At 55.0% G+C, this 24,026-nt stretch overlaps 1 protein-coding gene across 1 annotated transcript in view; it reads left to right on the plus strand.

The window, feature by feature from the left end:
• The window catches only part of DOC2B (double C2 domain beta), a 30,359-nt gene extending 14,460 nt beyond the window's left edge, over nucleotides 1-15,899 (plus strand). Inside the window, exons 4-9 of the mRNA XM_055257016.2 lie at nucleotides 1,644-1,753; nucleotides 2,293-2,419; nucleotides 6,572-6,729; nucleotides 14,095-14,176; nucleotides 15,043-15,139; nucleotides 15,675-15,899. Of these exons, the coding sequence (XP_055112991.1) occupies nucleotides 1,644-1,753; nucleotides 2,293-2,419; nucleotides 6,572-6,729; nucleotides 14,095-14,176; nucleotides 15,043-15,139; nucleotides 15,675-15,811 (711 nt within the window). The 3' untranslated portion in view covers nucleotides 15,812-15,899. The remainder of the gene's footprint in view (nucleotides 1-1,643; nucleotides 1,754-2,292; nucleotides 2,420-6,571; nucleotides 6,730-14,094; nucleotides 14,177-15,042; nucleotides 15,140-15,674) is intronic.
• Nucleotides 15,900-24,026: the final 8,127 nt, after the last annotated feature.

Raw genomic sequence — 24,026 nt, forward strand, 5'->3', positions numbered from 1 at the left:
ATTCTCAGCTGGAAGTTACTATTAGGTGCGAACAAAAGGACTCTGTGGTTAAATAACATTGGGAAACATTGTTAAACAGGTTTCTGTACCATAGGACTTATCAGAGCACTTAATGTGTTGATGGGCTGTTCCTTGACTCTCCGTAAGGGGAATGAAGTGGGCGGAATCTGCCCCATATATTTGACCACAGGATCCTCATTCCTACGCCAGACGACCCAAGAGTCCGACCACAACAGTGCTCAGGGCACCAGCACAACAGGTGCATCTAGGAGAGGAGGGAGAAAAATTGCTGTTAAATAAAAGCATCAAGGTGACCTTGAGCCATGGAAAATCAGAACTTAATTAGACTTCCTTCTGTGCATCCTACACTTCAGTGCTGTTTTATTTTGAATTTCATGGGGCAGAGTCTGAGTTTATGTGGGGGTCTAAATGGGTGGGCCTGGGGCCCACAGCAGTCCAGGAGGCCCACCCCGGAAGGGGCCCTTCCCCCTTCTCTAGGGAAGGCAGGGCTGTAGGGGAAACGGCAGTGCCCCACCACCTACTCCTGGGGAAGAGATGGGCTCCCCATGCCAGGTCTTGATGTGCTTATGCTGCAACAGGGGTTCAGGGATGTGAGGGCTGAGGGCGAGTGTGACCCGGGAAGTATGCCGCACGCGGGAGCTCAGTGACCCTTCATTTGTGGGACTGGAGCCGGCAGTGCCTGGCTGCCGAGTTGTAGAAAGTCCCAGGACTTTCCTGAGTGTTTTTTATAAAGAGCAGTCTCCTTATAAACAAGCTCCCGAAAGCAATGGGAGAGAGGGATTCCTGTGCCCTTTTCACAGTGGGGAACCTGATGCTGCCACAGACAGGCTGTCTGACCTCCCAGCCTGAGCCGGGTGTGGCAGGCATCAGACCGATTCAGACAAGGAGCTCAGAGTCGCTGGCACAGGAGGAGGGAGTGGCGGCAATATTCCAGCCCGGAGAGGCCACCCCCGAGGCAGGCCCGAGGACGGGATGGGTTCCAGGCAGAGGGGAATGCCCTGGGAAGGAGACTCCAGTTCCACACAGGCCTCCTGCAGAACCTACCCCGTGGCATCAGGGGCTGGAGGTGGGGTCCTCCTTGGATAAGCCTCCCATGGCTGCTGCAAGAAATGACCACAAACTTCGTGGCGTAAAGCAGCACGCTTACTCTCTGACGGCTCTGCAGGTTAGAAGTCCAACAGTGTTCTCTGGGCTAAAATCAAGGTGTCGCAGGGCTGCGTTCCTTCTGGAGCCTGGGGAGCCCACAGTTCCCTAGCTCTTTCCAGCTTCTAGAGGCCATCGGCCCTCCTGGGCTCGTGACTCTCCCGCCACCTTCACAGCGGGCCCCATTGCATCTCTCTGGCCCCCTTCCTTGGTGACGTCTCACTCTGACTCTCTTCTCTGCCCATTCTTCTGCTTTTAAGAAGCCCGTGACCACATTGGGCCACCCAGCAATCTCGGATAATCTCCCTATTCTAATATCAGCTCGTTACCAGCCCCAACTCCACCTGCAGCCTCAGTCCCCTTGGCCATGTTGGTAACACATTCACAGGCCCCAAGATGAGCACGTGGCCATCTCTGGGGGCCCTTGTTCTGTCTGACACACCCTTTGATGCTAATAAGGTCGTTTTTCTCTTCTCCAGGCAAATAAGCTCAGAACAAAAACTCTCCGTAACACTCTGAACCCCACGTGGAACGAGACCCTCACTTACTATGGGATCACAGACGAAGACATGATCCGAAAGACCCTGCGGTGGGTGAGGGTCCCGGGCCGCCTGCTCCCTCCCCAACCCCCACTCCCACCCGGCTCGTCCTCGTGAAGGCAGGACTGGAGAGTCAGATGGTCCCCTGTGGGTTCAACCTCATGCCAGCAACTCCAGCCTGGGGACCTTGAGGAAAGGCAGAAAGGTCTGCCCATGCCAATGGAACATGGTGGGTGGAAAAGGGTCACCCTGGTCCCAGTCCCCTGAAGGTGCTTCCTGGGGCCTCTCAGGGTGCTGGAGGTGGTTCCCTCCAGAGAACCAGCTCTCCCAGCCCCTGGCTACTCCTGGCGCTGGCTCTGCCTTCTCCTGTCCCCTCTTCCAACCTGAGGACACTCGTCCGTGAGGACAGTGCCTGATATCATGCCACACTCCGGCCCTGTCAGGGCCCAGGCATCTCGTGCATCTCCCACCCCAGACCAGGGCCGGGCTTGGGGCAGGACAAGCCAGGGCTGGCCCTACCTGCGCACATCCCCACCACGCCCAGTGCACCTGAGACGCTGGCTGTGCCTCTCGCCACCGCCCCCACTAGGATCTCTGTGTGTGATGAGGACAAATTCCGGCACAATGAGTTCATCGGGGAGACACGTGTGCCCCTGAAGAAGCTGAAACCCAACCACACCAAGACCTTCAGCATCTGCCTGGAGAAGCAGCTGCCGGTGAGAGGATTGATTGAGCACCTGCTGTGTACCTGGCTCGGTGGCAGGTGCTGGGAAGGCGGAACTTCCTGCCTGCGATGGGGCTAATGAGGGGCAGAGTGAGAGGAGAGACCGGGGAGGTGAATGTGGAGAGTCAAGGGGGTGGAGGTGAGGAAGGACTCTGGCTTTCACTCTGAGTGGCCACGGGAGGGTGCTAAGCTGAGGGAGCGCGAGAGATGACATTTTACCAGGCTCGCTGGCCTGGGCTTAGGATGGCTTGAAGAAGAGGGAGGAGAGGGCAGGAGGCCTGCGGAGATGGGGAGAGATGGGCGCAGCCCTGGCCTGACCTTGGCAGCGGCAGGAGGGCTTGATTCTGAACCGGATGTGCAGGCAGCAGATATGACGTCGCTGGGTGAGGGAAGGGCAGATCCGAGGTTTGGGGCCTGAGCCACTGAAGCCTGAGGGGCTGTTCGCTGTGCGCAGAGGACTGCAGCAGGGAGCACGCTTGGAACGTGTTAGATCTGAGTGCCTGTGAGATGCACGGAGGAGACGGGAGAGTGTCCCTTCCTAGACATGGCATTTGTCTCAATGTTGTCAGAACAGATTTTGCCCCCGGCCCTGCTCCAGCGGCTGCGCCCTCCCGAGTCTCGGTCTCTGTGTCCCTCTTCCCTCCCCCATCCTCCCCTGTCTCTGGACTCACCTTCACCTGGTTCATAGGGCTGGTGAAGCCAGGGGTCCCCAGTGCCACTGGGGTCAAGAGAAATGCTGGGGCCTCAGCCTCCCAGTGTTCAGGACACAGGCAGAGGCACGGTCCCCTCGCTGGCACGTTGTCCCCCTAGAGGCCTGGGCAAGGGGCAAGTTCAGGAGGACAAAGCCCAGCGGCCGTCCCCAGTGTACCCAGCCCCAGTGGGGCCCGGGGACGTGGACTCGCCTCGAGCTTAGCCCAAGTCAAGCCCTGGGGTGAGTCAGCCTGTGGCCAGGGCTTCTTCCCAGAATCCCAGTTATTTTTGCATAATTTGATCCAATTTTATTCCCTTGTCACATTCTCTCCCACTCAGACATTTGTGTGGTGGATATAACCTTTTCTGTTTTATTATTAGTCACTAACCACAGGTAACCCAGTTTTTCCACATGACCTATGTCACTTAAGAAAGGCAACATCTTAGGAGGCAGGTGGGTCACGAGGTCAGGAGTTCAGGACCAGCCTGGCCAACATGGCGAAACCCCGTCTCTACTAAAAATACAAAAATTAGCCAGGTGTGGTGGTGCATGCCTGTAATCCCAGCTACTCAGGAGGCTGAAGCAGGAGAATCACTTGAACCTGAGAGGCGGAGGTTGCAGTGAGCTGAGATTGTGCCCCTGAACTCCAGCCTGGGTGACAGAGCGAGGCTCAGTTGATACTGAGCAAGACCCAGTGGTCTTCATAGGAAACAACCCGAAGTACAATATCCCACCCCTGAAAAAAGAGCTAAAAATATCCCTGCTGGTTGGTTTTTGTTTTTTTTTTTTTTTTGAGATGGAGTCTCTGTTGCCCAGGCTGGAGTGCAGTGGCGCGATCTTGGCTTACTTCAACCTCTGCCTCCCGGGTTCAAGTGATTCTCCTGCCTCAGCCTCCCAGTAGCTGGGATTACAGGCGCCTGCCACCACACCCAGCTAGTTTTTGTATTTTTAGTAGAGACAGGGTTTCACCATGTTGGCCAGGCTGGTCCTGAACTCCTGACCTCAGGTGATCTGCCCGCCTTGGCCTCCCAAAGTGCTGGGATGACAGGTGTGAGCCACCGTGCCCGGCCCCTGCTGGTTTATATTGTTTAATTTTCACACCACACACACTGACACAAGCAGCACAGTGCATCGAGGCCTGAGGGGCAGATAGCGAGATCTCGCAGGCCTGGCCTGATCCACCAGGAATGGCTGCCTGAGCACTGTGTCGAAAAGGATTCTGAGGGGGCATTGGAGCTCAAGGCAAACGCTAGGATCGATTAGCCATGTCTGCTCTGGGCATGGGAGGTGGCGAAGATGGCTGGTCGGGCATGTATGTCTTCCCTGCTCGACATCCCTGCTCACCTCACAGGAGTCTCAGCTCCAGAAAGGGTTAGATGTAGCCAGAGGGACTCACTTTGGTGTTAGGCAGGGCACGGTTGTGAGCAAAAGGATGTGGCTGGGGCTGCTTAGGGGGCACAGTTGCGAGTAAAAGGAGGTGGCTGGGGCTGCTTAGGAGAGGAGCCCGGTAGAGTCCTGAGGGGATCCAGGGGGACACAGGGCTCAAGCTGGGTACGTCTGGGTGGGCTGAGGGCCTAGGAGAGAGGGTTTGGGGTGTGCAGCAGCCAGAAGGAAGAAGCTGGGTAGTCTCGGGAGGGCAAGGAATGGAGAAGCATCAGGCTGGCTGGGGATGGGGAGGCCTGGAGCTGAGATCTGCCCTGAGAGGCAGGCACCGGGCAGCTGCTGAGGCAGGGGAAGGGACTGGATGGGCTCCCTACCTGGCTCCCAGCTTCTCCAGGGTAAGGAACGTACCAGAACTCTGTCTTCAGGGTTCTCCTGAGGGAGCCACATCCAGCACCCTGAGAGGCCTCAGTAAGCACCTTCAGGGAACTGGGGCCAGGGTGACCCTTTTCCATCCACCAGGCTCCACTGGCATGGGCAGACCTTTCTGCCTTTCTTTGAACCCCCCCAGGCTGGAGTTGCTTGTATGAGGTTGAACGCACAGGGGACCATCTGTCCCTCCATTCCTGCCTTCACTAGTACAAGCCTCCAGTGGGCCCCTAGTGCCAGGCCCTTGCCCAGCCCTGAGGTATTAAAGATGACTCAGGTATTAGCTGGATGCGGTGGCTCATACCTGTAATCCCAGCACTTTAGGAGGCTGAGGTGGGTGGATCACTTGAGGTCAGGAGTTCGAGACCAGCCTGGCAGACATGGCAAAACCCTGTCTCTACCAAAAAATACAAAAATTAGACTGTAGTCCCAGATATTCAGGAGGCTGAGGCAGGAGAATCGCTTAAACCCGGGAGGCGGAGGTTGTAGTGAGCCAAGATCGTGCCACTGCACTCCAGCCTGGGTGACAAGAGTGAGACTCTGTCTCAAAAACAAAATGTACAGGCAGAGTTCCAACTTCAAGGAACTTAGAGGCTGGGGCAGACCCCTGAGGAAGCAGGGGGCCACACCGGGCCATGACCGGATAAACCCGAGGCAGTGGGTGCACAGAGGGGACGGCCAACCCACCGAGGATGGTCAGCAAAGCCCCCTAGGCCCAGAAGGACCAGGAATCTATCAACGGTGAACACTGAGGAGGTCAGAGGAGGGTGCTGGAGCTGTGGATTCAGCGTGTGCAAAGGTGTGGAGGTGGGACCCAGCTTCAAAGCCCAGGGACTGCAGAGAAAGTCAGGGCAGGCTGTGAGGAGGGCCTGGCGGAAGACCATCTGCAGAAGCCAAGCGCGCCAGGCCGGGGACTGCAGACCCGTGGAGGGCCGGTTAGCGCTAATGTCAGGCTCTGTGTGCCATGCAGTCTGTGGCTGCCATGCAGCTCTGTCCTTAGGGAAAAAGCAGCTATAGGGAAGCATCAGGGAGCCGGCAAGGCTGTGTTCCAATAACATGGTATTAATGGAAGCTGAAGTGTGAATTTCATATCATTTTCATGTGTCACAAAATGTTTTTTATTTCATTTTTCCTTCTGCTATTCCAAACAGTAAGAACCAGCTGGGCACGGTGGCTCATGGCTGTAATCCCAGCACTTTGGGAGGCCGAGGTGGGAAGATCCCTTGAACCCAGGAGTTTGAGATCAGCCTGGGCAACATAATGAGACCCCGTCTCTATTTTTTTGAAAAAGAAATTGTTTAAAATAAGGGTAAGAGCCACTCTTAGCTCACATCCCACACAGAGCCAGGCGTTGGGCCTGATCTGGCCCCCGGGCTGCAGTTGCCAAGCTCTGGGCTGGCCCTTGCTGGGCTGTGAAGGCCACCGCAGGCCATGCAGCCAAGAACAGGGAGGGTGAGGGTCAGATCCACCCCCGGAAGAACGCTTGGGAGGGAAGAGATGACAGAAGGTCTGTGAGTTCACAGTGTGACCACTCACCAGGGACCCTGACCAGGCCCGGCTGCAGCAGCCGGAGTGGACGAGGCCAAGGACGGCCAAGAGAGGGGTGGGAGCAGGTGAGGACTGAGTGACCGTCCCGTCCAACAGGTGGACAAGACCGAAGACAAGTCCCTGGAGGAGCGGGGCCGCATCCTCATCTCCCTCAAGTACAGCTCGCAGAAGCAGGGCCTGCTGGTGGGCATCGTGCGGTGCGCACACCTGGCCGCCATGGACGCCAATGGCTACTCGGACCCCTACGTGAAAACGTGAGTGTGCCGTGCATGTGCCCACCTGCCACCTCTTCACTTCCAAGGACGGGGGTCCGTGTGCCGGCTCCGTGGTCTCAGGTGGCAGGCACCCAGGGAGTACCTGAGGTACAGGGGCACCATGTTCCCTGATGGGCTACCTTGGCAACTCCAGGGGTTAAGCATGGCCAGCCCATTTCACAGATGGGGAAACTGAGGCCCAGAAAGGCTGAGTGGCTTCCCAGGGTCATGCAGATATTAGTTATCACCTGATACTATTTCCAGGCCTCTCTGTGACTGAGGGGCCCAGGAGGGCCATGAGTCGGAGGAGGGGACAGAAGGCGGGGCCAGTGCCAGGGGTAGCCAGGAGGCTGGGAGAGGCTTCAGAGGAACTCTGCCAGGCCTTGGCAACTGCCCACATGTGCCCAGCCCTATACTGGGGCCACAGATATGGATAAGAGTCCACCCAGCTCTTCCAACAGGGCTGATGGTGGGCCTGGGGAGAGACACTAACTCAGGGGGCCATGCCAGGTGGCCTGGGTCCAGAGCTGTGGACCTGTGAGCCTGGTCAGGAGAGGCTGTGTAGCTCTGAGAGCCAGGCAGGAGCTGGCGACCCTTTGGAGAGGGGTGCCACAGTGACTCCCATCAGTGCTTGGGGCTCTTCAGAAACCAGGTAGGTATGAGTGTGAGCTCACAGTGAGACTCTGGAAAAGTGAGACTTGGGGAGGAATTTAGTTCAGCAGAAAGGAGGGGCAGCTGCTTCAGGGAGGGGGAATGACAGAGGGATGGCCCTGACCTAGGGGACACCAAGGACCCAGGTGACTAAGGCCTCAGGGACATCTTGGCACCATGAAGAGGCCAGTACTGCTCGTGGCACAGCTCTAGGGGCACCATTCACATGGCCATGATCACATTTCTGTCACTTTAAAAATTGCATGTGGCAGGTGCAGTGACTTACACTTACATTCCCAACACTTTGGGAGGCCAAGGCAGGAGGATTGCTTGAGGCTAGGAGTTTGAGACCCTCCTGGGCAACATAGTGAGACCCCCATCTCTACAAAAAAATTAGAAATTAGCCGGGCATAGTGGCGTGTCCCCGTAGTCCTAACTACTTGAGAGGATTGCTTGAGCCCAGGAATTTCAGACCAGCCTTGGCAACATACTGAGACCTTGTCTCTACAGTTAAAAATAGTCATAAATTAGGCCGGGTGCAGTGGCTCATGCCTATAATCCCAGTACTGTGGGAGGCCGAGGTGCGCAGATCACTTGAGGTCAGGAGTTTGAGACCAGCTTGGCCAATATGGGGAAACCCGTCTCTACTAAAAAGAAAAAAATTAGCTGGGCATGGTGGCGGGCACCTGTAATCCCAGCTACTTGGGAGGCTGAGGCAGGAAAATCACTTCAACCTGGGAGGTGGAGATTGCAAGTGAGCCGAGATCGCACCACTGCACTCCAGCCAGGGTGACAGAGTGAGACACTGTCTCAAAATAATAATAAACAAATAAAAATAATATGACAATAATGGGATGGCCACTTTGGGAAGCAGCTAATAGTTCCTCAGAAAGTTAAACACAGAGCCACCATTTGATGTGGCAATTCCACTTTTAGTTATATACCCAAGAGATAAGAAAAACATGTCCATCCTAAAACTTGTGCAGGAATGTTCATAGCAGCACTATTCACAACAGCCAACACTGGAAACAGCCCAAGCGTCCATCCACTGATGAATGGATACACAAATGAAGTCTGTCCCTGCAGTGGAATATCAGCCCTAAGAAGGAGTGTAGCAGGTGTGTGGAATATCAGCCATAAGGAGTGTAGCACAGGTGCATGGAATATCAGCCCTAAGAAGGGGTGTAGGAGGTGCGTGGAATATCAGTCGTAAGAAGGAGTGTAGCAGGTGCATGGAATATCAGCCCTAAGAAAGAATGTTGCAGGTGCGTGGAATATCAGCCCTAAGAAGGAGTGTAGCAGGTGCGTAGAATATCAGCCCTAAGAAGGAGTGTAGCAGGTGCATGGAATATCAGTCATAAGAAGGAGTGGAGCAGGTGCGTGGAATATCAGCCCTAAGAAGGAGTGGAGCAGGTGCGTGGAAGATCAGCCCTGAGGAGTGTAGCAGGTGCGTGCTACACTGTGGGAGGACCTTGAAAGCAAGATGCTAAGTGAGAGAAGCCAGACACAGAAGGCCACGTATTGCAGGACTCTATTTCTATGAAGTGTCCAGAATAGGTCAACCCACAGAGGCAGAGAGTAGATTTGTGGTTGCAGGAGCCGGGGGAAGCTTGAGGGGACATGGGCAGTGGTTGCTGAAGGGTCCTAGGTTTCCTTCTGGGGTGATGAAAATGTTCTAAAATTGATTGTGATGCTGGCTGCATAATTCTGTGAATATACCAAAGTTATACACTAATTATACACCGAAAAGGGTGCATTGTACAGTATGTGTATTATGTCTCAAAAAAAATCTGTTATTTTAAAAAATCCAATCACACCAGGCTCCAGGAGCAGAGCCCAGGACCTGCTCCATCTTTGGGGGAAGTTAGTCTCCCAAAGAGTGCAGGGACCACTGGTTTTCTATGTGGAAAACACTAAAGTGGGCCCCAGCCTCAACAATTTAGCAAAACAAAGTATCCCAGTGCACCGTAGACCCGAGTGTTGGGGGAAGCTCTGTGAATGCTTAGAAGACACTCGGGAGGCTCCCACAATAACCATTGGAGAGAAAGTTGGCAATATCCAGTCAACGTGGAAAATGTGTGTGCCCTGTGGCCACGTTACTTTCCTTCCAGCTTTATTTCCTAGAAACCTGGGCACAGGCAGGTAGCTATTTATCGCAGCATTGCGTATAATAGCTATAAACTGGAAATAGCCAAACATTCATCCTCAGAGGAATAGATTAATAAAATGTGGCCTATGTGTAGAATGTGGTACTATGCAGTTAAAAATGAATCAATTAGAACTAGATGAGTTATTATAACATGGACAGCTGTCGAAAACACACCAAACAGCACACACAGTAGGATACTGGCTTGCGTATGTTTTTCTTCACTGACTTGAATCTCACGCGTGTACGTCCTTGCAGAAGGATGTGCAATCTGAAGCCAAAATGGTGTGATTTTTTTTTTTTTTTTTTTTGAGACAGAGTCTTATTCTGTTGCCCAGGCTGGAGTGCAGTGGTGTGATCTGAGCTCACTGCACCCCCTGCCTCCCGGGTTCAAGCAGTTCTCGCCCCTCAGCTTCCCAGGTAGCTGGGATTACAGGCATGCGCCACCACACCCGGCTAATTTTTGTATTTTTAGTAGATGGGGTTTCACCATGTTGGCCAGGCTGGTCCTGAATTCCTGACCTCAAGTGATCCACCCACCCTGGCCTCCCAAAGTGTTGGGATTACAGGCGTGAGCCACTGTGCCCGGCCTATGGTGTGAAATTTTTAAACCAGTTTCAATGCCCACCTGCCAGATGGACAGGAATTCCACGGTCACCTGCTGGGTTGCCCAGAAAGCTGACAGATGGTCTGGTTGGCTTCCACAGGCAGGCGGGGGGCCATCTGGGCAGGGCCTGTCCACTGTACCACAGGCTCCTCCCTGCCACAGGTGGCTGTTGTGTGTGCTGCTGGATCCCTGCAGCTGGGTCCCACCTGCCAGCCGTGGGCCAGGTCACGTGGCCTTTCAAAGCCAGGCTGAGCTGTGGGCCACTCCCTGTATCTGAGCCACGCCTCACCTGAGACCTCCACGTCTGTTGCAGACTCCGTGGGTGAGACACGAGGGCTGCTGCTCAGGTCTCCTCAGGGGTCCCCATCTCTGAAAGGCCCCTTCATGGACCAGGGGCCTCTTCCTCACTAAAAGCAGAGGAAATAAGGGCACAGGTTAGATGGTAAGAGGGGCACCCCTCAGCTGTATCCTAGACCTGGAAGAGAGGGAGGGACGTGTCCAGCGGTCGATGCTGAGGGCCAAAGCTAGATGGGTCAAGGCCTTTTGTCTGCACTATTATTTTTATTTGTTTTCTTTATTTCTTCCTTATTTTTGAGACAGTGACTCACTCTGTCACCAGGCTGGAATGCTGGAATGCCTGTGACACGCCCAGCAGCCTGTGCAGTCGCTCCTGTTATCTCCATTTCATGCCAGCGAAAATGGCAGTAACTGGCAGCAACTTGCTGTGCCACCCTGGGCAACTCCCTTCTCTGCTCTCTTATGTATAACCAGAAGGGGTTTCTTCTCGAAGCCACGGGCAAGCAGAAGGCACTGTGCAGAGGGCCCAGAGGTACATGGCACAGGGTGCCTCCATGAGCTCCGGTGGCCAGGACCACTGTCCTCACAGCAAGGGAGGGAGAGACGCCACAGGGCAGGCCTCAGGGGCTTTGCAGGGTGGGCTTGTGCCAGAGCAGGGTGTGCTCAGGGAGGGTGCTGAGGGATCTCCCCAGGGTGGTCAGGTGAGGAGGGAAGGGCACTTCTGGTAGAGAAAACAGCAGAACAGAGGGCAGCGCTGGTGGAACTGTCCGTGGCTGAAGGTGCCGAGGCTGATGCCTGTCCTGGAAGTCTGGTGGCTGAGTGAGGGGTCACCAGATGGGCACAAGTTGTCCAGGCTGAGGGCACAGAGATCCCAAAACAACTTTCCTTCCAGGGGCTTTTGAAGGCAGGGCATGCGGGACCCTTCTGTCCCTGCTCCTCACCCATCACCAAACAGACCAAGGACAATTCACAGCAGACACAATACCAATAAGTAGCGAAATGGCCAAGGAGGGTAGTAAGTAACTAAGGAAGCCCGCTGTCTCCGGGTGGCGGGCTTAGGGGAATCCCCCCAAACTGTTTTTAATCAGGTTTATTGAGGTACAGGTTGAGCGCCCCAAATCCGTAAATCCAAAACCCCAAACATTCCAGGCACCGACGTGACGCTCAAAGGGAATGCTCATTGCAGCATCTGGGGTTTCAGATTTTTGAATTTTTGAACTAGGGATGCCGAACTGGTAAATATAAAAAACCCCAAATTCAAAACATCTGGTCCAAGCATTTCAGATAATGGATCCTCAACCTGTATCATTCATATCCAGTGAGTTTTTCTTTTCTTTTTTTTTTTTTTTAAGACAGGGTCTTGCTCTGTCGTCCAGGCCAAAGGGCAGTGGTGCAATCATAGCACATTGCAGCCTTGAACTCCTGGGCTCAAGCGATCTTCCCACCTCAGCCTTGGGAATAGCTGGGATACAGGCATGCACCACATGCCCAGCTAGTTTGTAATTTTTTGGTAGAGGTGGGGTCTCGCTGTATCGCCCAGGCTGGTACAGTCTTGTTTCCACCACAGTCAACACAGAGAATGTGACCCCTGAAAGTTCCCCAGCCCCAGGCAACCACGCACCTGTTTTCTGTCCCAACAGTGTTGCCGTTTCCAGACTTTCCCATGAAACAGTCAGATAGTGTGTTGCCCTGTGAGTCCGGCTTCTTTCACACAGAGGAGTGCGTTTGAGATTCATCTGTCAGTTGCATGTACCAGGAGTTCAGTCCTTTTTGTTGCTAAGTGGTCTTCCATTGTGTGGGTAAACCACAAGTTTGTTGTTGATGAGCTCCCCAGTTGACGGGCGTGTAGTTGTTTGCAATTTTTGGTGATGGTAGAAAGCTGCAATGAACAGGTTTTTGTGTGGACATATGTCTTCATTTCTCTCTCCTAATCCCAACTTTTGTCCTCATGCATTTTCTAGTGCTTCTGTAATAAACCAGTATTATTTATGCCATGAAAGTCACAATTTTACAACATGCAAAGTGAAGCAACTGTGAGATATCATTTTCTGCCTCTCAAACCAGCAAGGATTTTTTAAATAATAGCATTCAGCTTCGTCGCAGGCACTGTGTGTCAACCAGGCAGGCTTTCTGGAGAGGAACTGGGCAGAATAAGCTGGACATGGGCGTGCCTTTGGGTGGTGCCTTCACTTCTAGGGATGCACGTATTCGTTGGACAGATGTTTGTTAAGCTCCCTGGTGCCAGGCCCAGGGAGTTGGTAGTGGGTGAGACCACAGAGACCCCAGAGCACATTCAGCAGGGACAAGCAATTGTCATGCAATTATCTATGCAGGAACAGGGTGAGAAGCTTTGCAAAGAAGTTGGGGACCTCTTGTCCCCTTCTCCAGCCTTCATATGACCTCCCTGTCATAGAGAAAGGAGCCTGAGCCTGGCTTCCAAGCACCACGCTTGTGCTTGCCGGCTGTGTGACCTTGGGCAAGTCACTCCACCTCTCTGAGCCTCAGAGGAAGACAGCTGTTCTGCATCAACGCCTAAGGCCTTAGTGGCTGTGGAGGGAAGAACATCTAGGTGGCCTCCCTGTTACTGCACAAAAGGTCTTGTCCTTCCTCAAAGCTCCAATGGAGGTAGTGGTGATGGTTGTACAACTCTGGGAGTCTACTAAAGGCTCCTGTGTTTTACACTTCAGACGGATGGATTTTATGGTATGTGAATTATATCTCAATAAATCTGCTATTTTATAAAAGAAACTTGGGGCCGGGGGTGGTGGCTCACGCCTGTAATCCCAGCACTTTGGGAGGCCGAGGCAGGTGGATCACCTGAGGTCAGGAGCTTGAGACCAGCCTGGCCTACACAGTGAAACCCCATCTCTACTAAAAATACAAAAATTAGCCGGGCGTGGTGGCACACACCTGTAATCCCAGCTACTTGGGAGGCTGAGGCAGAAGAATCACTTGAACCCGGGAGGTGGAGGTTGCAGTGAGCCGAGATCACGCAACTGCACTCCAGCCTGGGTGACAAGAGCGAAACTCCATCTCAAAAAAAAAAAAAAAAAGGCTTGGCGCAGTGGTTCACACCTGTAATCTCAGCACTTTGGGAGACCGAGGTGGGTGGATCACAAAGTCAAGAGATTGAGACCATCCTGGCCAACATGGTGAAACCCCGTCTCTACTAAAAATACAAAAATTAGCCGGGCATGGTGGCACGTGCCTGTAGTCCCAGCTACTCTGGAGGCTGAGGCAGGAGAATCGCTTGAACCTGGGAGGCGGAGGTTGCAGTGAGCCATCTCAAAAAAAAAAAAAAAGTTTGAACAAGAGACCAACTCTGCTAAAAACTCTGTTCTGATGGGAAACGTGAGCCTTATGAAAATTAGACTTCCAGAAACGAGGAAAAACCCCTTTCCTAGGGGGATGGAGGGCGCCCCCAGGGTTAACTTCAGGAATGTGTGTGTGAACAGAAGTGCGGTGGATGAAGGGACCACTTTCTTCTCGAAAACAACGTCTCGCCTTTGCCACAAAATAGCGTTGGGAAAATCCAGTGATTAGGACAGAAGAAGGGCCCAGGAATCTCTCTCCAGGGACAGAAAGCTCTTCGAATACCTGCTGGCTTGATCTATACCCCATAGCATGTCCCCATCCTCTGCCTGTCCCTTGGATGTAATTCCAGATACCTGAGGCCAGATGTGGACAAGAAATCCAAACATAAGACAGCGGTGAAGAAAAAAACCCTGAACCCGGAGTTTAATGAGGTATGAGGGGCTGGTGAAGCTTCATGAAGGCCACTTCTCTGCCCCCAGGGTGTGGCTGTGTTTTCAAAAGGTCATGGCGGGATGGGGAGGGTGGTCAGAGATGGTGGGGAGGGGCCGCACCAAGCCACAGACACAGGGGAGCTGGGGGGGACCCCTGGAAAGCTCCTGGCAGGACTTGTCGGATGTAGGGCTTGGGGGGAGGGAAGTGTCGAGGGGAGTCCGGGGTTCCTCATGGAGGCAACAGGGCAAAGAGGGGGTGAGGAAGACGGGGAGAAGCTCTGTGTGGGGCAAGGGGACTCGAGACACCCTGGGGCCCCAGGAAGATCTTCAGCCCAAGGCGGCAAGTACAGCTGGAAATGCGGATTCCCCCCAAGGAGCAAGAAGGAAAGAAGAGCAGAGGGGCCTTGGGTAGAGCCCACGCCACACCAGTGATCCCGAGGCAGGCAGGGGAGGTCGAGAAGATGCTTCCAGAGAGTGAGGGGAACCCCGGATGGAAGGGAGGGTCCCAGAACCTGCGAGAAAGAGGCACCCACAGAGAAGGGAGGGGTCAGCAAAGCCAGGCCCTGGAGAGGCCCAGGATGTCAGGGACTGTGGGGCGTGCGGTGCCTCTGCAGTCAGGAGGCTCCTGGGGTGTGGAGAGAGCAGGCTCAGGGACAAGGAGCAAGCGGGCGGGGGGACAGGGGCCCTGAAGACCCCACTGGAGCTCAGGGGAAAGTGGGCGAGACACGTGAGCATCCACCCATCGTCCACCCTGAGCACTGCTCACCCCCATCCCTCCTCTTTCCCTACACCTCATACCCCTCCTGGCCCCCGGCCGAGGGCCAGGCCTCGTGGCATCAGCCCTAACACTCCCTTCTTGCCAGCAGGAGTTCTGTTATGAGATTAAGCATGGGGACCTGGCCAAGAAGTCCCTGGAGGTCACCGTTTGGGATTACGACATTGGAAAATCCAACGATTTCATTGGTAAGGGGGCATAGTGGGAACGCCGTCTCGCTGTGTGCCTGTCCTGGATCAGGCCATAGCCCCTCCTTCCTGGCCCCTGGGGAAAGCTGGAGCCTCAGACCACCTGCCCCCAGGTCAGGGGCCTCAGACCTTCTGCAGCCTGACCCTTGTGCCCCAGGAAGAGACAGGCCCAGAGACAGAAGGAGTTCTGGGAGGGTCACACAGCGCTCGGTGCCTCGGGCTGGACTCTGAGCCCTAGAGGCCCCAAATTCCTGGTGGGCCTGCTGGCTGTGCATAGTGGGGCTGCCCGGCCCTTTCTCCCCTCCTCGGGCCCCCATTCCTTGACCCCCTCATGCTGCCTCTGCACCCTGCCCCTATCCCTGCCCTGGTGGAAGAGAGACGGGATGGCTGGGCCCTGACGGGGCCAGAGTGTGGCATGGAGGTCAGGTCCTGTTCATGTTCAGAGCCCAGCGGGCAGTGGGAGAGGCTGGCCCTGGAGCCCACGCCTGGGAGTCGGGGTCCCGGTACCCCAGCTGCCCCTCCTGTCCTCCCGCAGGTGGCGTGGTTCTGGGCATCAACGCCAAGGGGGAGCGCCTGAAGCACTGGTTTGACTGCCTGAAGAACAGGGACAAACGCATCGAGCGCTGGCACACACTCACCAGCGAGCTCCCGGGGGCCGTGCTCAGTGACTGACGCCCGCCCCCCACCGCTACCCCTGCCGCCGCCTGCGCCCAGCACGGCCGGCCCCGGGCTTCCCCAGCAGCCACCAAGGCCTGTGGCCCCCACAAAGGGGGAGATCCAGAACCCCTGCTTGGACACAGAGCCACTGCAGTCCCCGCTCGGAGGACGTGGAGGGTTCAGCCACTCTGGGATGGGGAGGGCAGGGAGCTGGGGGTGGCTCTCAGCCCTCTGGGGCCCAAGAGGCCGGTGGTGGAAGGAGACCTCAGCACCTGCCCAGGGGAAGGGGACAGGCCCGTCTGGGAGCAAAGACCCTTCTAGAGGCCAGCCCAGGCTGAGAGGACAAGAGTGTGGGGGCGCCCTGGGGGACAGTGCGAACAGAGGAGGGAGGTGGTGAGCAGACAGGTGGACGACGGGACCTTGAAGACTGGCTGCTCCGGCCCAAGAAAAGCTGACTGCATCCCTCATCTCCTTCGCTGCTGGGCAGACGGAAGAAGCGGGCCTGCCGGCCGAAAGTCTGCCAGAGTTCCCGGAGTCTCACATGCTTCACTCAATGATTCCACAAGGCCTGGGGGTGAATGGGACACAGGGTCTGCCCTCAGGGAGTTCCCATCTAGTCAGGAAGCTGGGAACAAACCATTCCAACTGGGGTGAGAAATACCGAGACCAGCTTGGCCAGTCTGCAAGTACCGTGGGCTCTGCTGACTCTGTCGGGAGGTCGGGGAAGGCTTCCTGGAGCAGGCGGTGCTTCCGTAAGGCCTTGGAGGGTGAGTGGGGGGATCTAAAAGCAGTCCAGGCAGTGGGAGTGGTCTAAAAAGGCCTGGAGAGAGAAAGCCAATGGGGCCGGGCTGCTGTGGACCCAGGGTCTCCTCTCCGGGGGAGGGTTTGTTAGGAAGGTGTGAGGCTCGAGGCAGGAGGTGGGGGAAGTGATGGGAGGAGCATGGAGAAACTGGTGCTGGTGCAGGGTCAAGTTCAGACCTCAGACCCAAGTCTCCCACTTCCATCTCTTTCTACTCCTGAGGGACCTCGAAGATGGAGCCCTCCCCTCCTCCTTCCTGGCATAAGCATCAGGTCAGCTGCAATGGAGGAAAGGGTCCCTTGTGCTTAGAAAAACAGCAAAAGCATTCCCGCCCGTCCTCGCTCTGCCCTTTCCCCATTCCCGCCCGTCCTCGCTCTGCCCTTTCCCCATTCCCGCCCGTCCTCACTCTGCTCTTTCCCCATTCCCGCTCATCCTCACTCTGCCCTTTCCCCATTCCCACCCGTCCTCACTCTGCTCTTTCCCCATTCCCACTCATCCTCACTCTGCCCTTTCCCCATTCCCACCCGTCCTCACTCTGCCCTTTCCCTTCCCTTCCACTGGGGGCCTAGCTCACACTGGGGGCCCCTCCCTAGCTCACACTGGGGGCCTCCGGGTGCTTGCTCATGGCATCTTGGTCCCACTACTGCCACAGATGTCCCTTTTGGGAGTAATCGGTGGCAGTCCACGGCCTTGTCTCTGGCGAGGCCTGTGGGGCCGGCTCCACCCTCCAGGAGCTGAGCAAGAATCACCCTGCCTGGTGGTCCTGTCTGCTCCCCTGAGTGAGACTCCCCAGGAGGCTTCAGAGTATCTGAATCTTGGGGCCCATGCCTGAAGCCCACAAACTTTCCCTGCCTACCAAGGGCCCCTCAGGAACGCTGGGTGAACAAATGCAGAGCCAAGGAGTTGCACAGCCAGAGTCCCAGTGTGCTCAGCCCATCAGTGTGTGGTGGAAACAGAGGCCCAGAGAGGTCAGGTGACCTGCCCAGGGTCTTCCAGCCCCCACACAGCTGGAACCAGGATCCACAACCCCCAGCCCAGAGTGCTGGACACCACACTTGAGGGGAATTGGCGTGCTGAGCTCACACAAGAGAGGTCCTGCTAGCTGCCAGCCTGGGGCTCACCCGCCTGCTGCCCACCCCTTCAACACCGATAGAGGGACTCACAGGCACGACACAAAGCACACCACCACCTGAGGTCCAGGGTCATGATTTGAATCCCACCAAGTGCCCATCAGGCCTTTCCCAGGTTGCAGGGAAAACAGGACCCCAGCCCCCACACAGTCCCTGGCCGCCTGCTGCTCATGGAGCCTTGTCTCCCCACCTTTAGGGAGGGTTTTTGTGTGAAGGTTTATGCATGCACTTGCCTGAACGCATGTTCACAGCCCTGCAAGGTGGGTTTGATTCTCATCCTCATCTTGCAGGTGAAACAGGTTCCCAGAGTCTGAGTAGTTTGCCAAGGCCGCATAGCCAGGAAGGGTGAGCCAGGACTCAAACCCAGGTCCTCTGACTGCCACTTTCTCTCCCTGGGGGTCGGTACCCGCAGTCCCTTCCCTCCTGGTCTGTCGGAGACTCAGCGGAGACCCCAGGTGAAGGCTCAGGAAGCTCAGGTACATGATGGAGACCTGGGGTCTTGCCACTGTCCTGCCACCTCGTCTGCTGGCTTTGAAACCATCCGTGCTGCTTCAGGCTTCCCCAGAGGTGCCTAACCCGGCCCCAAAACCCAGCCACCCCACCCTAGCCTCTGGGGGCTGAGGCAAGGGCTCCTCTTTTCTCCACACAGAATGGGCACCCTCTGGGGGCCTAAGGTAAGAGGTGGTCTATTTCTGAAAGGCCTGGTGTCTAGGTGAGCTCTGGGTATCTTCTTAGCTTTGCTTTTTGGAGGTCTGATTCAGAGAGGAGACTTGACAGCCTCTCTGAAGACAGAAGTGAATGGCAAAGCTAGAAGAGGCTGCACCCTCCACCTAGCGCGACTTCCTTATTAGGCACTTGGGGAATGTGGGGCCCAGTGGGCGAAAGGGGCCTGAAGGGGCACAGCTGGGACAAGAACCCAGAACTCCGGCCCCCCAGTCCAGGGTCCTCTACTGCCCAGGCTGTGCAAATGGGGCTGGGCCCGAAAGATGGGGCCAGTCAGGCTGGGAGGCGGGTTTACTGGCCGGCCCAGGGGCGGCACGGGCACTCGGGCAGGAACTCACCAGGAAGTTTGGAAACTTGCCTTCCCTAGGATCTCAGCACCCTTCTAGATCCCGTGCAGATTGTCTTTCTGTTAATGCGTTTTGAGGCCAGGCGCGATGGCTCACGCCAGTAATCCCAGCACTTTGGGAGGCCGAGGCTGGCGGATCACCTGAGGTCGGGAGTTCGAAACCCGCCTGGCCAACATGGCGAAACCCCGTCTCTACTAAAAATACAAAAATTAGCCGGGCGTGGTGGCGCATGCCTGTAGTCCCAGCTACTCAGGGAGGCTGAGGCACGAGAATCGCTTGAACCTGGGAGGTGAAGGTTGCAGTGAGTTGAGATTGCACCACTGCACTCCAGCCTGGGCGACAGAGCAAGACTCCGTCTCAGAAAAAAAAAAAAAAAAAACGCTTTGAGAAGCTGCAGAAGCGGCTCTGCCTTTGACCCCAAATGTGCATCTTTACTCGGGTCCATCAGCCCCACAAAGACAGGAAATCTGATGCCAAAAAAAAACAACAACAACAACAAAAAAAACCATTCCAGGTGTCAGTAACCAGGCGCTGCATCCAACCCCGCCCCGCTCTCCGCCCCGCCCGCCGCCAGCGCCAATCCCCGACGGGCCCGTCTTCCAGCCCCGAAGCGGTCACCTCCTGACCTCTAGTGGCGAGCGCGGGGAACTGCGCCCGGCCTGTCCGCCCGCCGAGCCCGGGCCGTGCATGCCCTGCCCGTTGTTCCTTCGCAAACCGAGTGAACCTCCCGATGCATGGACTCTGGCTGTCGTCGACGCAGACTCTCGTGCACTGCTTAACACCGTTTTGCTGCCATGTGACGGCTGCAGACACTGTCCTCAAACTGCAGTCCCACACACAGGTTTTGTACTTTGACCTACCCGAAGGTGTCCTTTTTAAGTCTTATTTGTTAATATTTATAATGACATATAATCCAAAGTAAATGGAAACATCATATTGCGATCTCATTGCCTTGGCGAGACTCTCACCTTTTAATAGATTTGAAGGGGGTGGGGGCGGTGGCTCACGCTTGTAAGTCCTAGCACTTTTGGAGGTCGAGGTGGGAGAATTGCTTGAGGCCTGGAGTTCGAGACCAGCCTGGTCAACATGGAGAAATCACATCTGTACACACACACACACACACACACACACGCAGTGACAGCCTAGCATGGTGGCACACACCTGTAGCCCCAGCTATTCAGGAGGCTGAGGTAGGAGGAGGAGGGTCTCTTGAGCCTGGAAAGTGGGGATTGCAGTGAGCCGAGATCACGCCACTGCACTCCAGCCTGGGCAACAGAGGGAGACCCTGTCAAAAAAAAAAAAAAAAGATTTGGAAGGGTTGGAGGGGAGGGTGGAAAGACGGAGGAAAAGGCAACTGAAACCTACTCCGGATATAGTCTTGTTACTCTTCACCAGGAACGCATTTGAGGTAGGCCCTCAAGTTACAGATGGGGAAACTAAGGCCCAGAGAGGTTAAAATACTTTTACAGAATCACACGGCTGGTCGGTGGTAGAAGCAGGATTCAAACTGAGGCAGCCCAAGACTTTTTACACCAGGACCTGGTGGCCATGCTGTTGTCCACTCATCCAACAAACAGCGTTGACTCTAACGCCAGCCCGTCTGAGGCTCCAAGAGTCTTAAATTTTGGAAGGTAATTTAAGACATGTACTGCTTAGGTTTCGAGGGAAAAAAAAAACCTTCCTAACCACAGATAAGTGTATGAGGACTAGTAGCAATCTCCACACTTTATATTTTCATTCCACCTTGTTAGAAAATGTTGATCAGTTGTTGAATACAGTTTATTGTACATCATTCTTAGGTCAGAAACTTCTCAAGAGATAAAAGCCTTTGCTTTCTAACATCGACTAACGAAGAAAGTGTACGTCACTGAATGTGCAAACCTCTCCATCTCTTTCCTCTATGTCTCCCCTCAGGGTCAGCGTCAGGGTTTAGGGTCGGGGTTAGGGTCTAGGATCAGGATTAGGGGCTATGGGTTAGGGGTTAGGGTTCAGGCTTGGGTTCGCACTAGGTCCAGTTCCGGGTCCGGGTCAGCGTTTTGCATTTAGTCAGGGTTTGGAGTTCGGTTTTGGCTGAGTTAGGGTGGGTTAGGACTCGGGTCATAGCTTTGGGTTGGTGCGGTGGGCATCCCTGCTGGAATTTCCTTTCTGGCTGTCACCGTGACCATTACCCTAATTCTGGTTCCACTGCTCTCCCCTGTCTAATTGTCAGGGCTCTTTTCACCGCTGGCTCCATTCATTGCTGGCTCCTCCTGCTTATCTTTCCTGTCCAATCTGCAGAGCTCTCCACCTTCTTGTTCCGCCCTCTTCTCCGTAACATCCAATAGCAGCCTTCTCCGCAGTCCTTGCTCCTACCACTCCTGCCTCTTGCCCAATCAGCAGGCTCTACCAATGCTTACTCCGCCCACTTCTCTCTCTTGTCCAATTGGCAGGGTCTCCTCAGCGCTCGCCCCACGTACTTCATGCCTGTCCAATTGCAGGATCTCAGTGTTCGCTCCGCCCGCTTCTCGCTCCTATCCAACCTGTAGACTCTACCAGTGCCCACCCCGCCCGCTTCTCTTTCTTATCCAATGACAGGATCTCCTAGTGCTCACTCCGCCCACTTGTCTCCCCCATCCAATCAGCGAGCTCTGCCAGTGCGTTGCGTTCCTGTCCCTGGAGGAGGGAGCCCGGGGTCTCTGGGGGAAACGGAAACGCAGGCTCAGATGTGCGGGTCCAGTTTCGAGGCGACGCGGCCAAAGCGCTCTTCCGCCACACAGTGGTTTTGTGGGGCAAAGGCCGCGCGATTCCGCAGGCCCTGACCCTGCAGGGACTCAGGGTGGCCCTGGGCGCTTTGTCCGGGTGGAGCAAGGGCCCGCCCGGCGGGACGTGTGTGGGCGGCTGCGCAAACGGCCCCGCCGGCACCGCGCGGGCCGGGGATGGGGGCAGCCTGGGGAGGCGGTGCCTGCGGGTCCCGCCCACGCCGAGCGCTCGCTGCCTCCCCGAGCGCTTGCTCTGGACTCCAGGGCACCGTGCACCGAGTGCCATCCCCGCTGTCCGCACAGAGGCTCGGCCAGGCTCCCGCTCCCTCTCTCGGTGGAATGAGCTGTCAGAGCCGCCTCTGTGCACTCCTGTGCTCAAAGAATGGAAGCTGGGCTGGCTCCATGCACCGGGAAGGGGATGTTTGGCACCACCAGCGACTGGCAAACCAGTTGCACACCTGCTCAGCTGTCAAGCTCATCTGAAGGACAAGTCCTCCTGCCCCCAAACAACAAAACCTCCAGCCCGGCTGGAAGACGGAGCTGTGGCTGCCCCTTTGCATTTCGAGGTCACCGTGTGGCTGGGCCAGGAGCTGAGCTGGAGATGAGGGCATCGTGTGGCCAGAGAAGGGTTCAGTGAGTATATCTGAGAGGTGATCCAGGCACCAGGATTTGGGGTGTCTTGGGTTGGTGGTAATGGATTGTTGGTTCAGACCAAAGACCTGCCAAGAAAGAATATTTGGATGGCCCCGTGGCAACAGCCTTTTCCAGCCAGCAGGGCTGCTCTTGCCTGCTGGGAAGGAGACTGGGACCTGGACGGAGCCTCACTAAGCCTCCCCTCCCATCTCATGACTTGCAGAGGGACGTGAGGAAAAGGGGCCTCCACAATCCCCAGAGACATCCCAAGGACCGTGGGAGCCGCTGGTCTTAGCCCTGGACTTTCCTGGAGCTGAGACGGTTTCAGAGCCACTGGCTGCCAGGTACTATCACCCCGTGGCCATGGGACCAGCTCTCGTGATCAGTTCCTCTCCCTCCTCAGATGGAGACTGGAGCATGGAGTGGGCGTGCGGGTGCCAGGGCCCCGACACGGGGACAAGGTCAGACCCCAGGGACGGGGAAGCCACCAACAAGGAGCCCACATCAGGGACCAGGGTCCAGGGCTTCCTCTGACCCCACACTGCTCCTGCTCCCCGACTCATCACCTGAGTTCATGTGTTTTGCAGAATGAGGGGACAGACTTAGAAGGAAACACATGCAGGCCTGACACCTAAAGACAAAGCCAGCTGTCCCTGTGGTTCGTTTCTAGTATTTTGTCTGATTGCTTTTCACTGAGTCAGTGACAGCCAACATCTCTAGTTCCTAGTACGTACCAGTGCTGTTTGAACCCTTTCCCTGCACTCTGTACTCTTACATGAAGTTTTCATGTAAGGACAGGAAAAGTGTATCCTGGCCAGCTGTGAGGCTGGATCCACGTGGGGTCAGCCCATGGCATGTCTGGCCATCATGCCATGCTCACTCCTGCTCCTTCTTTTCCTTGTACTGTTATGACATCAGCGTCTCTCCTGACACCACCTGTGCCTGCTCATATTCAGGCCTGACACTGCCCAGCTGTGTGACCCTAGGCAGGTTCACAAACCTCTCACCTGTAAGATGGGGATGGTGCTGGGACCTGCCATGCGGTGGCTGCAAAGGTTAAGCGTGGGTGGTTAACCAAAGCCTGGCAGCACCAAGGAGCACCACTGAGACACAGTGAGTGTTGGTGGAACAGTAATTCTTAATTCTTTAATAATTCTCTGATGAATTATTAATTCCTTTAGGATCAACCATCATTTATTCACTGAACTGTTAGGCTCTTATCATTTTCATTTAGGTTATGGATAGCATAAGGTTACGATTGTTAGGGTTAGGGTGGTGATTAAAATTTCATATGAGATTTGGGTAGGGAAACAGAGCCAAACCATATCATCAGTTCAATATTTTATATTATGAGTTATAGAGATGTTGAACTTATATTCCTCATGGAGGTTAAAAACTATGATGGTGAGAAGTTGCAGTTAGAAAATTTATTTATTCTATAAATTTATCTTTGAGTGTTAAATCCCTTGTACAATAAGGACCCGTATTCATTAAACTAAACTAAAATATTCTGAGAACTGTGTGATGTGACTAAGCTATTACTGTACCAGCTCATTTAATCCTTACCAACTGATGACTATAGTGCCCACATTTTACTCATGAGGAAACAGAATTAGAAAGATAAAATATCTTGCCTAGATTCCCAGTTAGCAAGTGACATATTCCAGGCTTGAGTCCAAGATTATCTACCGACAGAGCTGAAGTCTTGGACTTTTAGTTACTATTCCTATTCAAGTCTATCATTTTGGTTGTATTACCTGGTTACAGGGTGAGACCCTGTCTCAAACAAAAAAAGAAACCCAAAAAGTTGGCTTGTGAAGAAGGAGGAAAACGTTTTATGTGGTGTCATCAAGAAGTGAG

The sequence above is a fragment of the Symphalangus syndactylus genome, chromosome 20 (genome assembly GCF_028878055.3).
Source record: "Symphalangus syndactylus isolate Jambi chromosome 20, NHGRI_mSymSyn1-v2.1_pri, whole genome shotgun sequence".
Taxonomy (NCBI): domain Eukaryota; kingdom Metazoa; phylum Chordata; class Mammalia; order Primates; family Hylobatidae; genus Symphalangus; species Symphalangus syndactylus.